Source organism: Oryx dammah, unplaced genomic scaffold (assembly GCF_014754425.2).
Source record: "Oryx dammah isolate SB20612 unplaced genomic scaffold, SCBI_Odam_1.1 HiC_scaffold_22, whole genome shotgun sequence".
Lineage (NCBI taxonomy): Eukaryota > Metazoa > Chordata > Mammalia > Artiodactyla > Bovidae > Oryx > Oryx dammah.
This window is the reverse complement of record NW_024070206.1, coordinates 1,002,968-1,015,820: the sequence shown is the minus strand read 5'-3', so window position 1 is coordinate 1,015,820 and position 12,853 is coordinate 1,002,968. Positions and strand designations below refer to the sequence as shown.

Here is a 12,853-nt window from a genome sequence, read left to right as displayed (position 1 = left end):
TCCGAGGAGCTCGAGGCTGACCCGGGCCAGCCCCGCCTGCGCGGCCGCTCGTCGGGCGCCCGGCCGCTCTCCCCGGCAGCCTCCCCACCTCCGCCGACGGCCCCGAGGGACGTCGAGGGCTCGGGCGGCGCCGCCCGCGATCGGCCGGCGGAGGAGAGCCCGGGCGGGGACGCGGCGGCCGCGGAGAAGGCGCCCCCGCCGCCCACCCTGTATGTGCAGCTGCACGGGGAGACCGCGCGGCGCCTGGAGGCGGACGAGAAGCCGCTGCAGATCCAGAACGACTACCTCTTCCAGCTGGGCTTCGGGGCGCTGTGGAGGGTGCAGGAGGAGGGCCTGGACTCGGAGGTCGGCTGCCTCATCCGCTTCTACGCAGGTAAGGCGGTCACCTGCACGCGCGCCCTCGGGGCTCTGTTAGCCCTTCGCCGCTCGCGCGGACGACCGGTGGGACCGAGCCGAGCGGTTCCCGCCGCGGGCGCGTGGCAGGCGGCGGGGCCCCGGGTGCACACGTTCCTGAGAGGGGCCCTGCAGTGACAGTGCCGCCTTCGGGCTGCGGGGCTTGGGGCTTCCGGGCAACTTCACGTGCCGTGAAACTAGCGGAGGAAAAGGACCGCGGGAAACGTCCCGGAGCACCCGGCCTGCGTCCGGCCGTGCGCGGCCCGCGGCGCCCGGCCGGAGCTCAGTCCGGGTCGGCCGGTGCCCTGCTGCTGCTCCCCGTCCTGTCCTTTGCCCGCTTAGTCCTCGGTGGAACCCGGCAGCCACGATCCTGTTCAGTGATGCTTTTCCTTAGCGCTTCTTGGCTTTATTTCAGTCTCCTCTGCAAGTGTACTTCTTGCATCAGAAGTGATTTTGCCTATTTCTTTCTCTCAGTTTCTCCCCTCTAACCTTTATGGACAGAACTGACCATGTGACTTCCAATAGGGATACATAGGGGTCACAGTAGTACTTTTGATTGCCGTCTCTCACTGAGTGTGATCTAAAATCCTCCGCATCCTTTTTTTCATTTCTAGATTAAAGATCTTAAATTTTTTCATTGGGATAGAATTGATACATTAGATCAAGTTCTTGACCAGGGGGGACTAGTGTTTCTCTTTTAAAGTCTTGGCTGGTGCTAAATTAGGGAGCTACGGGTCCTGGCTATATATTTGAGCTTAATAAGTTCTTTATGTCCTTTTCCTCTGCCGGTTTGAAGAATTATGTTTTAGTGGTAAGGAATTTTATTTAAAACGAGGTTAGTGTAATAGTTAAATCGGGAGTTTCATCTTCCCCCGGTTTACTAAAGTAGTAAGTTACTTCTGCACTTCGGCTGCAGGTGGTGGTGGAGAGAGTCACGCCTGTAATCCCGTCAGCTGCAGCCATTCCCTCCAACTTCATGCTCTTGGTCCACTCCTGGGTTCTAGCAGCAGTTTAGTCACTTTGAATGAAGAGCTCTTTACTCCTCCATTGAGATAGGCAAGACTGGTAGCATTCCTGGTGAGATGTTCCTTTATGTTTAATTGAGGTTTTTCTATAATTCAAGTGGATTTCTGATGGATTTTGGCCTCATAAAGAAAACCATATCGTAATACAATAGCTTTTGCAGTACCTGAAGATAATGCCCCAACCGGATGACAAGTCTTTAAAAAGAGTATGGCCTAGAAAATAGGTGATTTTTTTTTTTAATGTAGGAACAACAACTAAATTCTTCTCCTCTCTTGCGGCTCATGTAATTTATAAAATACTGTTATTTTATGAAAGCGTTAAATGGTAATCATGCTTGGAATGAGTGTTTTGTTAACATGAGAATGGTAAATGCCTGTGTGTGTGTTTGTGTGTGTGTGTGTAAAGAAGCAAGGGCTGTGTAAGCATATTTTGAACATACTGAACATATTTTGCATGGAAAGAGCTTTGCATGCCTCATTTTCCTCATGATTGAGTTGTTGATCGTGATAAATGTCCATGGGGTTTTAGGTGTCCTAGTCATGGCATTTAAATCTGTGATTCCCCTTGACTCTCTCTTCAAGGGTGTCTAAAATGTTCTGAGTGGATGATATATGGGTGTTTTTTTGTTTGTTTTTGAAACTTATCCTGGTGTAAAGTCAACAGATTATCTTTCTGGTTAAATCTCAAATTTCTGGTGTGCTCATTTGAATCTTTTTGTTTTATTCTTCATGAAAAGCAGTAATTGTTACTTCACTCTAAACTTACTTACTTTGCTGTAGTATGCACAGCATAAATACATACATCCCTCTGTGTATACGCTTGTAAAGGTAACTCATAAAATGGGGAAGCCACACACAGCATCCAGCCTATTCTTGAATATGAAGCCTGTATACAGGAGTCCTAGAAGGAAGGTGCCTGATCAAGATGTCTAATTGCACATTTTATACAAAATTGAGTTTAAGCCAAAGTTAATATATCAAACATCTCTGTTGCTATTCATTTGACATAGAACAAAATTTAGCATATCATGAGTCCACTTGAACCTTTGTGAGGAAGTGTAATTGTTGATGAACAAAAGGGCTTTGTTATAAGGTGGTCTCGCTTATCAGGAGAACATTATCAAGACTTCACATGTCATGGAGGTTTGCATTAAGCTGGGAGGAGATTCCCAGAAATTACCCCTTTGGCATGTAGGACACCCAACAAGAAAGTGTTATGTAGTAATTCTTTTCCTCAAGAAGAGAATTAACGTTTGTTTCACATGAGACCCTTTGCGTGGGTGTTTGTGCCACATTTGTTTTTAGAATTTTACAGGTAACTTCCTTTTAAATCTGTGGCTTCCTATCACTTTGTTTATATGTGTAGTTGGAGTTAAAGGAAGTTGCCTTTGAAGGCTTCCGAATGTTTTCCTGTGTTTAAATTGAGCTCATTACCTGTTGTTTATATAGTTTGTCTATCAGTTGCTCTTTTTTTGAGACGTTCTTGTCGGGGGGGAGAACTTCATTCTCTTGACGTCACCTTTCAATTAAATTTTAGTGTTTATAACTTGGCCCAAGTGGTTCTCAAAAAGGCTTTGGAAGCCATTTGTGTGTTTTTTTTTAATATTTAAATATTTATTTAGGCAAAGTAAAATGAAAGTCTTTAATGAACTGAAAGGCTTTGGACTCAGGGTTCTTTGTGATTGCAGAGCTGTGTTAGAAACTTTAGTTTGAAAATCGTTACTGCTCCTCTCAAGAAGCCATGCTCTTAGCTGACTTAAAATGAGAAAAAAATTAATTGTGGCTTTATCTGAAATAACTTGTGTGAAGTATTAAGTCTGTTAGGTACATTAACATTTAATTTCCTTTTAAGATCAGCCATCTTAAATTCTACCTGAAAGAGAGTACTTTTAGGTGGAAAAAAATATTCAAGAATCAGGCTGTGTTTTGGATTCCCTGGGGGCACCTGAGACATTGATCAAAGGCAGTGTTACAGGGTATTTTTTTTATATTCTTGACTCTCTTCTGCCTTTGAGATTCAGTCATCTCGCTGCTTCAGCTCAGCTGGTGACAGGGAAAGGATGTTGACAGAACAGAGCACGCCCACTGTGCCTGGTGAACCCTGGACAAGATATTTTTATGTGTGACTTTCTGGGATTGCTCTGGAAAAGAGACTTCTCACCCGCTCTTATTTTTCTTCCTTTTCTCTTCTGGGAATGATCAAACCTTACGTGGTTCCCTGTGTGGAAATCAAGAAGGGGTGGCTCAGCATTAAGCTGCGATATTGACGAGCAGTGTCTTATTTCTGTAATCACAGCAGTGTTGAGTAACGCGGCCTGAGCATGGGACACCAGCGTGCGCCTCAGCACTCCTTCTAAGAACAAAGGGTTTAACTGTGTTTTTTTACATTTATATTTTGTACTTGTGTTTGATGTAAAGTGCATACTGGCTTGTCCTTCATTAACTGTGGTTTGATAACGTTTATTTATATGTTGGGTTTATTATCTTCAAAAATCTTAAAAGAGCTTTCACATAAATTATCTCGTGTCCTTTCAGAAACATTATTAGGGAGGGGTCAGTGTCAATCCTCTTTTCAGACAGAGAAGCTGATGTGTAAAGAGTTCTGATTCTTGCTTGTGGTTTTTCAGTTCTTGGCAGAGCTAAGAGAGCATGCCTGTTCTGTCTTACAACTCATGTCACTTTCCATGAAACCTCCTTTATGTTTGGATTTTTACCTTGGATACAAGCATTCAGGAGATGCGCTATTTTTGCTGGTGATGAGGTGATATTATCCTCTAGCCCCAAGTGGTATTCCTTGTAAACTGTGGACGGTTCTCTCACGCTGCCTTTAACATAAAGAAGCAAGACTGGACCATAAGGGAGCAAAACCCAAAGCGCACGAAAGTGCTCCAAGGGTCCCGGCGGCACATAGTCATTCGGACATTCAAGTTGGTGTGAATACAGCTCACCTACAACAGGGAGGCCTGGCGTGCTGCGGTTCACGGGGTCGCCAAGAGCGGGACACGGCTGAGCGGCTGAACTGAACCGAATGGTCCTTTATTCTCTTGCTTGAGCCTGTCTCCCTTGTTAAACCATAAAGTCGTCACTGGCTACAGACTGTTGGCACTTGATCTGAAAAGTGGATAAGTTTTGAAGGTGGCGGTGTGACACTTCAGTTCCCTTAAAACATAGCTTTACTTGTAAGTATCAAAAATAGCTATCATGAAAGATTTGCACAAATCTTTTGTTTGAAGTAAACTTATTTATACTTTAGTGATCAATAGTGCTTTATTAATGTCACTATGCTGTTCAGTTTTTGTAATTTCTATCTTATATAGGGCCAGAGAGTAAGTACTCTCCCTAAATTTCATAGTTATTCCTAAAATGATGTGTTTTTTTTTAATTGTAGGGAAAGGAGATGAGTGTAAATAAGTTTATGAAGTTTCTTTCTTTATAAACTTGTGAGATTGTTAAATGATTGGTTATCCCAAGATTCTTCTTATTTTTTAAAGTGTAACGTGTTTTATTTTCTTGTTCTCTTTCTTTATGGAATGCTGAATTTGATTTCTTGGTAACATAGCATTTATTGAGGTTGTGTATCATCCAAGGCTCGTATAATACTTGGCACTTCAGTTTAAACATTTGTTGAGTTGAATCTGTGGAATTTTGTGAAGCAGCTGATGGTGTGTGTCCTGAATCTTCGGCTTTCCTTCCTGTTTCCCCAGGGGTTGTGTTAAATGCACACACACATCTCTCCCAGGACACACCCCTCTCCCAGGACACACACACCCACATCCACACCCACCCACACCCACACACCCCTACCTACCTACCTCCCAGGGCAGGAGATGGTAGGTGTTAAAACCTTCATTCTTAATACCTTCACGAGAATGAAGCTCTATGTGGATTCTGAGATTCTCTCTCAAAGTTTTCTTAAAATCTAACAGGTGTGCCCCCTCCTTCTCACAGGCATCTCTTACCTCAACTTTGAGATGAATTTAACGAGGCATCTGTCAAATGAGGTGTCTCGGATTTAATGATTTGATTATGTGCCAGGGTTGAACACGGTTCAGTCTACCTGGACAGGAGAAGGGTTTAATTGTGCTGTGACAGTTGAGAGACCCTGAAGCCACTCAATAGAAAAGCCTTTTCTTTAAAGATGCTGACATTTTGAAAAAGAGAAAGAAATATTATTAAAACGTCCAAAATCGTCTGGGTAAATGAAGCCTTTTTTTTTTTTTTTTTCTCTCTGAAAGTCTCACCTTCTAAAACCTACTCCACTCCAGGCTTCAGGGACAACACTGGTGACGAGAGGTTTTGAGTCTGGCTTCAGGTCCCTCTGCTTCTTGGGCAGACTTTTATACTTTCCTTTGGTTTTCTAAAGAGAGTAGAGTTAAAATAAAACCAAAGAAAATATGGATTCTTTAGACGTAGTAGCTGCTTATAACCTAAGTCTGTGTGACTGGTTGTTACGAAACTTCCTCTCTAGGCTTTGGAAAATTTTCATAAATTGAAATTCCAGGGCCTGGAAAAAATAGACTTTAATGATAGTTTGATTAAAGAACATTAGGATATTTGGTTAACTATGAAATAGCAGCTCTTTCAAGGTATGTGATAATTGTACTTTAGAATCAAGAATAGTAATGGTTACTGGATTACTGAAGGGTAATTACATGTCAATTTAGAGGTGGAATGGTTTTGTTTTATATATATATAAAATATATGCCTGGTATGCTTTTTAGTATGTTAAATGAAGCAAAGCATAACCATCCCATAATGCCACATTAATGCTGAAACGTTTCCCTGTTGTATTTTTACATTTGAGATTGTTTTAATACATTGTAAAATGTATTCATAATGAAGTGTCTTACTAAGGTACAAGTCCAGTGACTTTAGAGTTTGGGACTTAGAAGTTCTATTGGAGTGAAATATTTCGGTTATACATTATACATATTTTGTAAGTTTGTGCATGTTGATACTTTAGCAAAACACACAAAAAACCAGAATTTAAAAAGCTGTTTATTTGACGGCATCAGGCCTCCGCTGTGGCACAGAAGATGCTTGTCACATCGTGTGAAATCTTTTGGTAGGCACGCAGGCTTAGTTGCCCTGTGGCATGTGGGACCTTAGTTCCCGCCCAGGCATCAAACCCCTGCCTGCTACATTGCAGAGCAGGTTCTTAGTCACTGGATCTCCAAGGAAGTCCCCCAGATCCAGAATTGTTGACATGTGTTTTCTGAAATGAAGGTTGTTAGAAGTAAATTAGTCTCCCTTCCAGTTACACGAAAGCATTTGGTTGATAATTGAATAAAATTGGAAATAATTTTGTTTTGGACAGTGCCAATAATGAATGGGAAGAACTGGACATTTGAGATAATCTGAATTGGCTGATTTTGGTCCCCCCTCCCCGGCCCCCATTCTGTTCAAGCAGGAAGGGTTCTGTGCTTGTCGGCGTCTAGTTCTGGTGGCCTGTGCGTCTGATGAAGCGCGGGTGGAGAGTGCGTTGTTTCATGTGTCTGCCTCCATTAGTAATATGTTAGAATGTTTGAGTTTTCTTTCAGATACCAGGCATGCTTTTAAATACAGCGAAAGAAAGTATGAACTGTACTTGTCTCCACTGCCTGTTTAATAGTTCTCTGGGCTTTACAGTCAGCTCACTCGTGACACGTGGTCCAAAGAGTGTGATTCTCTGAACAGAACCAGTTTTTGACTTTTATTGTCGTGTATGAGAAATGCATCCTTAAGGAATTGTTTCTTTGTAACCATGTATTGGGAGAGCTTTTTGGCTGTACTTCAGCACTCGAATGGGTTTCCCCGGGAAGTGGGCTGGGCTTCCCTGGTGGCGCAGACGGTAAAGAGTCAGCCTGCAGGGCGGGAGACCCCGGTTTGATCCCCGGGTTGGGAAGATTCCCTGGAGAAGGGAATGGCGATCCGCTCCAGTATCCCTGCCTGGAGAGTCGCGTGGACGGAGGAGCCTGGGGGGCTACAGTCCGTTGGGTCGCAGAGAGTCGGACATGAGAGAGCGGCGGACACTGCCGCACTGGAGTGGGGGCCACATCCTAGGGCTTTGGACTTCGGCCGCTGTGACCTGAGGCGGGGTCTGTGGTTTAGAGAAACGAGTCTGAGTGGGGAAGCTCGCTGTGCCTGTGGGCGTCCCTTCTAACCTGCCCTGCGCTCCGAGCTCCTCCTCAGTGAGTGAGGAGCCTGGGGTAGAGTAGGGGATAGTCTCTTCCAGCTCCTAACCTCCTGGGGCTCTGCTGGAGGGTCTGTCCTTCAGATTAGAAGGGCTAAACCTTGTTTTAAGTTCTCTAACCCGTGACTGTGGGTTTAAAAACAGCCGAACCCCGGCCTTTTGTCCTGGAGAAAGGAACATCCTTGGACCTAACGCAGTCAGCCTGAGGCTGCCAGCCAAAGCAGAGCGCCTTTCCGGAGTAGGTGAGGGCCAGTGACGGCCGGCCTGGGGTCCCCTCGGCCTGCCAGCCGCAGTCTCCGAGTGGGACGTAGGAGCGTCCGGATGCTCGTTTATCCTGAGGCCAAGTTTACATGGAAATCGCTCTGTGGCGTCCCTTCATTCCTCAGAGCCAACGGCTCCTTTCTCACTGTTGCAAAGCGAACTTTCAAGTGCAGAAGTACTGCGGGCAGAAACACGTGCCTCTGGCCTGTGTCCTCTAGGTCCCGAGCGGGGCGTTTCTCTGGATAGTCTCTGGGAGGGTGCGTGGCTGAGGGAGCTGGTGTGCCGCGTTGTGTGATAGACTGAGCCTCTCCTTGGGGAAGAAGGGCCACCCCTGGAGAGACGTGTACTTTCTGACACGTGTGTATACACGCGCACACGTTTTCCATTGAGTCTGGGGGGAATAGTGGGAGGTGGTGGGTGTATTTGTGGGTTGACGGTGCGGGTGGGGTAGATAGTCTTGCGGGGGGGGGTCTCCGTTTAAAAAATTGGAGTTCTTAATTCTGTAGGTCTTCTTCCCCATGTTTCAGTTGGTAACTTATTTCTCTTGTGAATGGCATTTTCACGTCCCTTGTCCCTTTTTTGTTTGATGCTCGTGTTTTTCCTTCTGCCTTACAGATTTGCCTTTTGGGGAGGGTATAGCTAGGGAAACAACTTTGGTTTGCAAGTTGCTGCTTTCTTTATCTGGTGGTGCTTTTATGTCAGTCTTTTCCTCTAGGTATTCAGGCTTCTGTGTCATGCCTAGGAAGGCCTCCCCATCCCAAGATTTAAGAGGGGTGGGCAGATTTAAAATGAACCCCCCGCATTTCCCTGTGGTGTTTTATAGTTTTGTTTATTCCGGCCTGTGTTGTTTAAGAAAGGAGGTGGGAGTGGAGCTGCCCCACACGTTTCACTGAAACTGGAGCATTTCTTCAGTGGCTTAGACTGTTGCCTTTCCTCAGTCGATGCTTCTTGTTTTCTACCTGACAGACATTTATATCGTTCTTACGATGTGCTAGGCACTGTGTTAAGTGCTTTGTGAATACGAGCTCATTTAATCCTTGTAACAACCCAGTGAGGCAGACGGTGTTGCCACCGGAGGGTTACAGGAAGACTGAGTTAATAGGGCAGCTTATTTAGTTCTCTGGATTTGTCAGGCCAGCGGCTTCCCAGGGGGTGCTAGTGGTAAAGAACCCATCTGCCAGTGAGACAAGAGAGACGCAGGTTCGACCTCTGGGTGGGGAAGATCCCCTGGAGGAGGGCATGGCTACCCAGGCTCAGCATCCTTGCCTGGAGAATCCCATGGACAGAGGAGCCTGGTGGGCTACAGAGTCAGAGTCGCAGAGTCAGACGTGGCTGAAGCGACTCAGCTCTTAGCAGTGTGTCATAGCCTGACCCGCTGAAGGTGGAAGCCTTGTCCTTAATGACCTTCGGGGGCCAGCCGGAGCAGGTCGGCGTTTGGGGAGCGCACACTCTGAAGTGGCTGGGGCTGAGTCCTGCGTTCTGACCGTGGCTCTGACCCCGGAGCTCCGGCTCCCTCTTGCCTCTTTTGTGGAGGCAGGTAACGACCTTGAGCCACACGGGGTCATTAAGGTCGAATGGGGTGAGGGCAGGGGCCTAGGGCAGCAGGGCCCGCGTCGCCCAGGCCCTGGGCCTGAGGCTGGAAGGAGCGCTGACGGGGGAATGGAGATCTGGACCCGACCGCCGGCTCCTCCTCTCCTGATGCGAGGCCTGCGATGAGCCCGTCACTCTCCCTAAGCCTTGGTTATTGGAGGGAGAGAAGAGGTGATAAAAACAACCTGTCTCGGAGCCTTTCTGAGGTCCAGATTTGATAATACACGTGGAAGTGCTTTGTAAACTGTGAGGTGTTCTACAGATGAGGTTTGGTGCCGTTATTTTTAGAACTAGTAAATTGCCACAAATGTTAGAGGTAATTAGGGCTCATTAAGGAAGATGGGCTGCGCTATTGCTCAGTGGTGCTGGCAGACTGTACACTTTCGCTCATTCATTCAATCCCATAATTACTATGAGTACCTACCATGTCAAATGTATTTTTGATTCATAGATACCTAATTTTAATTTTGTAGGCTCCCTTGAAATACCTGTAGATCTGAGGGCATGTTTGTGGAAACAAGTGAGCCAGTGTTTAGAAAACAAAGGTGGAAAATGTTCTGATAGGCAGTGGTTCACCCGTGACTGTAGTCACAGGGAAGGACAGGCTCCTGACCCTGCTTATGTGTCCCCTGAAGAGCCTTGAGCCGTCTTGAAGGACCAGAGGGGCAGACTCTTTGCCATAACTCTGGACTCCGGAACTGTTTGCAGAAGTAACCATCAGTTACTAGTAGATCAAAGTCTAGTCAGACTAAGTTTAGGGTTAGTAACTCCAGATGAGTTCTTTAAGATTTACCAACCCTTTTTACCAAGCCTTTTACCCGTTTGGATCATTTGGGAGGATCTAAGTTCTGGGTTAAGCAAATGTTAATTTTGCTTTCTTGAAGTGGCAAATATGCATATGCCCAAGGTTGCCCTGAGCCTGGCAGGGACCTCCAGAGCTCCTGAAAGTCCGTCTCTTATTTCTTTCTATAAGGCCTGCGAGGGTTCTGCTTTGTTTGGATTTGTGAGGTTTATGGGAGATGCTGTCTTTATCTTCCAGAATGAGGTACTTCCTCTTAGTTTAATGGCATGTAGACCAACCATATTAATGTAAAATTTGGAAGATGAGGAATTGGTCGTAACCTGAGGGTATTATCCTTAACTTTGCCCATCTACTGTCTGAATTGTCATTGGTGGAGGAATCTCTTAAAAACCTCTTAAGTGGACTAGGAGGAAACAGAACTCTTGAGTGTTCACATAGGCAAAAACAACTGTTTCATCCATGGCTGTAAAAGCCATACTACAGTTAATGGTAAATTAAGCCTTTGCTGATGGCCTGTTACAAATTTAAGTGGAAGACAGAACGTCTCTGTGAAACATCGTCTCATGTTGTAACGTGAATGAAGACGCTAGTAAGAACCTTCTTGTTTTTTTGTGTTCTAAAAGTATGATAAACACCCTGTTTTTTTTTAAGTTATGCAGATCCTGGTTGACTAAGGTAACCATGCTTCTGATTAAAATGAGAATACCTGTGATTCAGACTAATCAACACTCAGGCTAATTACCTGCCGTTGTGTATTTTCCGCTGTCAATGCACCTTTCTGTCCTGTGTGACGTCTTTAGAGACCTCAGCTAACTCACTGGAATATATCAACACCCGACAAACGGATTTTACGGGCGATGTTAACAGAAATGCTGGCATCGGTGTAATTGTAGGGGGATAGTTGCTATTAGCCTCTGTGATCGTGGACACTGACATCGTCTTGTCAGTCAGGTCAGTCGCTCAGGCGTGTCCGACTCTGTGACCCCATGGACTGCAGCACGCCAGGCCTCCCTGTCCATCAACGATTCCCGGAGTTTGCTTAAACTCATCTCCATCGAGTAAATGATGCCATCCAACCATCTCATCCTCTGTGGTCCCCTTCTCTTCTTGCTTTCAATCTTTCCCAGCATCAGGGGCTTTTCAAATGAGTCAGTTCTTCACATCAGGTGGACAACGTATTGGAGCTTCAGTTTCACTTGTAACTAAGTCCTAAGAAGAGCGTAATGCATTTAACCAAAGTCTGAGCAATATTGTCTCATTGATAAATTATTGTTGTTATGTAGTCGCTGAGTTGTGTCCTACTCTTTGTGACCCCTTGGCCTGTAGCCCACCAGGCTTCTCTGTCTGTGGGATTTCCTGGGCAAGAATACTGGAGTAGGTTGCCATTCCGTTCTCCAAGGGTCTTCCCTACCGAGGGATCAGACCCGAGTCTGCGCCGTTGGCAGGTGGATTCTTTGTGGTAAATACACAGCTTCAGTTCAGTTCAGTGCAGTCGCTCAGTTGTGTCCGAGACTTTGCGACCCCGTGGACTCTAGCCCACCAGGCTCCTCTGTCCCTGGGAGTCTCCAGGCAAGAGCACTGGGGAAGGCTGCCATCTCCGTCTCCAGTGCACAGGTTCACACTGATAAACGCACAGTGACAGTGTGTTACACACTTGTGTGTCGGGACTGCTGAAGAGGTGATGTCATTGTGAAGATGCCACACCAGGGTCCATGTCTGAGAGCAGGGGCCTCTTGTAGTCACTACACCTGGAATGCTGCTGTTGTTTTTTTAAATCTCAGATTGACTTGCAGCTGCTAATAGAGAATTGGGAACTCTCATTGCTTCCTGCTTCCATACGTGTTCATGAGGTCTCCCACCCCAGCCCCCAGAGAGATAAAACGGTCAGTAGCCTCTTGGTTCTGAGAAACGGATAGATTAACCCAAGCGATGCTGACCTCTAGATAATACTGATGGAGGCAGGGAAGTGGTGGTGATCGTTTATCTTTAAGGTACTTTCATAAGTACGACTGTATAAAGCCCCTTGTATAGCATCTTCTTTATCTTTCAGAAACATTTGTAATATTGGACTAAACCAGCATTGTCTATAGATGGTTACTGTTAGTCATTCAGCATCTGGCGAATGTGATTGTTGGTACTTGCTGCTGGGGACTGCCTTTGCCAGGCTTCACGGGTGAAAAATGGGCGACAGCATCTTGGATATTCCAGGGAGGGCCTAGAATGAGAGTGCTGGAAGGGTCCGGGGGCATCTGGCCCAGTTTCTTACCTAGGGTAGAAACCTGTGCCTACCCGGTCCGGACTGACGCTTGTTGCCTGCTCGCTGCGTCCTCGTTTCAGAGCAGCACCCAACGGGGATGCCGCTCCCGGGGGTGAGCTGGGGAGCAGCAGCAGCGCCTCCTGGGAGTGGGGGACGTGCAGACGCTCAGGCCCGCCTCAGGCTTTGTGAAAAATCGGCCTTTTAACAAAGTCCCCGGGCGAAGCGTTGGCACAGTGCAGTTTACGAAGTGCGGGAGAGAGTAGAGCTGGAGGAGGGAAGCCGCTGGGAGCTCGTGTGGTTCAGGGAGATGCTGAGGGCTGGGACTGAGCAGTGCAGGGAGAACAGGAGGCCGA

The 12,853-nt window shown here is 46.4% G+C and overlaps 1 protein-coding gene across 1 annotated transcript in view; it reads left to right on the top strand.

Moving 5' to 3' along the window:
* PHLPP1 (PH domain and leucine rich repeat protein phosphatase 1) overlaps positions 1-12,853 on the top strand; it is a gene marked incomplete at its 5' end in the record, with an annotated part of 232,168 nt that continues 219,315 nt past the window's right edge. The window contains one exon of the mRNA XM_040264212.1: positions 1-373. Coding sequence (XP_040120146.1) covers positions 1-373 — 373 coding nt within the window. The remainder of the gene's footprint in view (positions 374-12,853) is intronic.